This window comes from Caenorhabditis briggsae, assembly GCF_000004555.2.
Source record: "Caenorhabditis briggsae complete genome, chrIV, whole genome shotgun sequence".
Lineage (NCBI taxonomy): Eukaryota > Metazoa > Nematoda > Chromadorea > Rhabditida > Rhabditidae > Caenorhabditis > Caenorhabditis briggsae.
In genome coordinates this window covers 5,704,405-5,708,209 of record NC_013487.2, presented here as the reverse complement: position 1 = coordinate 5,708,209, position 3,805 = coordinate 5,704,405, and the positions used below count along the sequence as shown (strand labels likewise).

Here is a 3,805-nt window from a genome sequence, read left to right as displayed (position 1 = left end):
GTCTTTTGGTGAATTTAGGATTAGAAGGTGTTGATGTAAACACTCTAATAGAAGGTGTCCTGTTTTGAGCCAATTTATATCGATTCTTGTAACAGATATTGGAAATTGGTCAACTGATAAAATGTTTTTGAAGTTATAATGAGTATTTTATCAGTGAACAACTTTTTGATATATTTTACAGGAGCAGAGATAAAGTGGCTCAAAGTGCAAGTATAGGGTGGCCTTCTATTAGAGTGTTTGAGGTGTTTGATTTTTGAGCTTGGAGACAGTATTGGCTCTTAAGTTAGTTAAAAGGTTCTCAATATCAATGATAACAGAGATTACTGATCAAGAACTAGAAAAAGCTTATATTATGGTCCCACAATGACAATTACCGTAACCTAAGAATATTGTTTTCCGGATTTATTTTCTTGTTTTTCACTTTTTTGCCGGCTTTTCTGCTATTTTCAACCAGAAGATGGGTAAATTAAAATTTTTGACAGTAAAAAAATAGTTGACAGCGAATATCTTGTTAAATTTTTCTTAAAGGCGCACAAGCGAACTACAGTAGTTTTTAGCCTGTTTTTTATTTTGATTTCCTATTTTCTCAATTTTTCAACGATTTTCATCGTTTTTTCAATGTAAATCAAGGAAAAATTCTTTGAAACAATGAAAATCATCGGAAATTGATAAAATAGGAAAACAATATTCAAATACGCTCATAATACGGTAGTATTCGCTCTTGTGCTTTTAAGGAAAATTTAACGAGGTATACGATGTCAACGAGCATTGATTGAACGAATTCGATAAGATCAATTAGATGTTTATGACCCGCAAAATTTAAAACCGACATTTGGAAACTGGGAAAATTTGAAAGGTTCACAGTAGAGCGTATTTCTCTCATTCAGTAAAATGAAATTTTTCAAAAATTTCAAATTTTGAGTTTCTCTTTCTCCTCCTCTATCACTTTCCCTGTTTTTTTTTCCTGCCCATTCCACCTCGTTCTGCACCGGTCTCTGCCCGGCACACGCACCTGGCCATTCTCTTTTTCTCATCATCATCATTCCCCATCTCTCTTTCTCTCTCTCTCTCCTCTTCCAACACTTTCCCCTTCTTCTCACCCACCACCTATCATCACAAAAAATTCTCCAATCTTTTTTTGTTCTTTGCAACTTTTCTTACTTAGCAAATTCTCTTCCAGGTAACCGGCAAGTCAATCAATGAAATAATTTTCTTGTGTCGAAATTCTTAAGAAGAGAAACTATAATAAAAAAAGGTAAGAAAATTAACACTTCTTATCAGTTCCCCTTCTTTTCCAATCAACACAATCGACTTTCTTTTTTTTTCTAGAATAATAATATGCCATCGAGCACTTCTTCTTCTTCTCCATCATCGTCTTCTGAAGACGACAAACATACGTCGGCCGAAGACGAAGACGTCACTCCGAAAGCGTCTCCAGTAGCCGTTGCTAGAGACGACGCCGATGAAGATGCCGACAAAACATTGACGATGCCGTCCACTAGTCAGGGATACCAGGTTTGTTCTTTTTAAATAGAAAAATTTGAAGGAATTGCACTGAAAAAAAACCATTATTCGAACTTCGCTCTCTTTCGGTATGCGCACGCGCGCTCCACCGCACACCGTTTTCGCCGGGAATTCAAACAAAATACGCCTATTCTCCCTTTTTTGCCCTTTTTCCATCTTTACCCACTCGTATTCTACTCCTTTTTCCCACAAGAAAAATGAGAGGTGGGTCGTCATACTCACACAATCTCTATAAAACCGATAATAGGCGCAACAATATATTGTTTTTTCCAGCCGGACAAGACATCACCAACGGAAGGAGAATCCGCACCGGCCAGTCAAGAGGCGACGTCTCCAGCGACCGCAAGACGAGAGGCAACTCCTGTCGTCGAGCAAGAGTACTATTATTTTACGTAAGTTTTTGTTTTAAAAATTTTTAGGTCGCAAATTATCGACTTTCAGCACTGATATGGCAAATCAAGCCGCACTAGACATCGAAAAGGAAAAAGAAAAATTCGATTCACTAATCACCTGGTACAAACACCATCACGAGGACTATCCGAACCTCGGAACGTGCTCCGTCGGCACCTCTTCAGCATCCTACGCCAGTGAAAAAGGCTCAACTACACCAATGTCTTCCCAGCCGTCATCTCATCAGAGCGGCACGAGCAATGCAGCGCTAAACGGACAAAATGGATTTAATTATAGCCCGGTGAGAAAATCCTAAAACGGAAAAATGCAACCTCAAAAAGTTTGATTTTCAGTATGCATTCGAGAATAATCCAAATTCCAACGATCCAATGCATTGTATGACCTCTCCCGTCAATTTGGAAGATATTTGTCCGACTATAGAGGATTTTGTGTCTTCTTCATCGGCTGGTCCATCGACTTCAGCGGCTGCTGCGGCTGTGAATTCTCCAGCAACAACTTCGGTAGCGACTCCACAGACTCCAGTGAATCCAATGACTCCTGGAAATCCGCTAAGTGCTCCGATGAATGGAGGTCCAATGAGTCATCCGATGGGCCCCATGAGCAGTGGCCCCATGAGCAGCGGCCCTATGAGCCACCCCATGGGTCCCATGAGCGGTCCAATGAGCCACCCGATGATGCCTATGGATCCAATGATGATGCATCATCCGTATCCCCATCCCCAGTCGTATCCCCAACAAAGTCCTCTTCATCCGTTATCATTTAATCAGCAACAGCCATCGAATCCGGCGTCGAACAAACGGAAAGCCACGTCGGATAATTTTGGAGGCGAGGGACCATCGAAACAAGCGAAATTGGACGATGGTGTCGCTTCGGAGAACGATCCGATGAAGAAGTTGGAGCAGATGGCGAATCCACAGAATTTTAAAAGCGCAACAGCGATTAATGATGTCGTGGAGGCTAATAAGAAGTGAGTGTGAACCTAAATTTTTGAAAAAAAAAGAGCCTAACGAGCATCGAACAGCCACCTGCTAGTAACAGAAAGTGCAGCTGGCAATTTTCCTTTTTTCGCCACTAAAGATCCCTTTAATGATTTTCTTAGCAAAAATTTTTTTCAATTTTTCTGAACACAGAGCTGCGGCTTTTAGCTAATTTTAATGCTAAAAATCGATTTTTTGCAGAGACGACCGCGCGCTTAAACTGGAGAAACTCGAAGGAATCGAAAAATCCGTCGAGGAGGAGATGGCTCAACAGATGGCCCGTGACGCTCAAATCAAGAGAATGCAGGCAGTGGCGGGACCCCAACCCTACCCTTCTCCAGGACAATATCCGGGAACATTGCCCCCAGGAGCCATGCCACCGTTCCCAGGAATGCCACCACATCCTGGTATGCCTGGAATGCCACCAATGCATCCTAACGGTGCTCCATTCTCCGCTGGCGGTCCATTCCCTCCATACGGTCATCCAATGTACTCAGGAATGACGCCAGGTGGATATCCAATGTCGGCGCCTGGAAAAATGCCATTCCAATCGCCAAGCTTCCCAACGCCACCGGCTCCAGGAGCCCCATCGCCAGCGCTTGCGAACCAACCAACAGCTCGAGGACCCCAACCAATACCAACGCATCCAAGTATGATGACTCCACAACAACAGCATCATCATTATATGCACATGACGCAGATGGCTCATTTCCACGCTCAACGTGCTGCTGCTAACGCCGCCGTTGCCGCTGGAATGTCTCCGAACTTGGCGGCGGCTCGTGCGTCTCCGGCTCCGGGAGCACAATTTCCTCCACAAATTCCAGTTAATCATCCCTCCCATCCAATGCATCATCATCATATAATGATGATGCGTCAGATGCAAGCACAAGGCG

General features: G+C 43.0%; 1 protein-coding gene across 1 annotated transcript in view; it reads left to right on the top strand.

Annotated features, from left to right (window-relative positions):
- Positions 1-1,338: 1,338 nt before the first annotated feature.
- CBG19977 overlaps positions 1,339-3,805 on the top strand; it is a gene marked incomplete at both ends in the record, with an annotated part of 3,187 nt that continues 720 nt past the window's right edge. Inside the window, 5 exons of the mRNA XM_045235305.1 lie at positions 1,339-1,515; positions 1,798-1,916; positions 1,966-2,215; positions 2,256-2,902; positions 3,114-3,805. The exon at positions 3,114-3,805 is cut by the window's right edge and continues 333 nt beyond it. Of these exons, the coding sequence (XP_045096926.1) occupies positions 1,339-1,515; positions 1,798-1,916; positions 1,966-2,215; positions 2,256-2,902; positions 3,114-3,805 (1,885 nt within the window). The remainder of the gene's footprint in view (positions 1,516-1,797; positions 1,917-1,965; positions 2,216-2,255; positions 2,903-3,113) is intronic.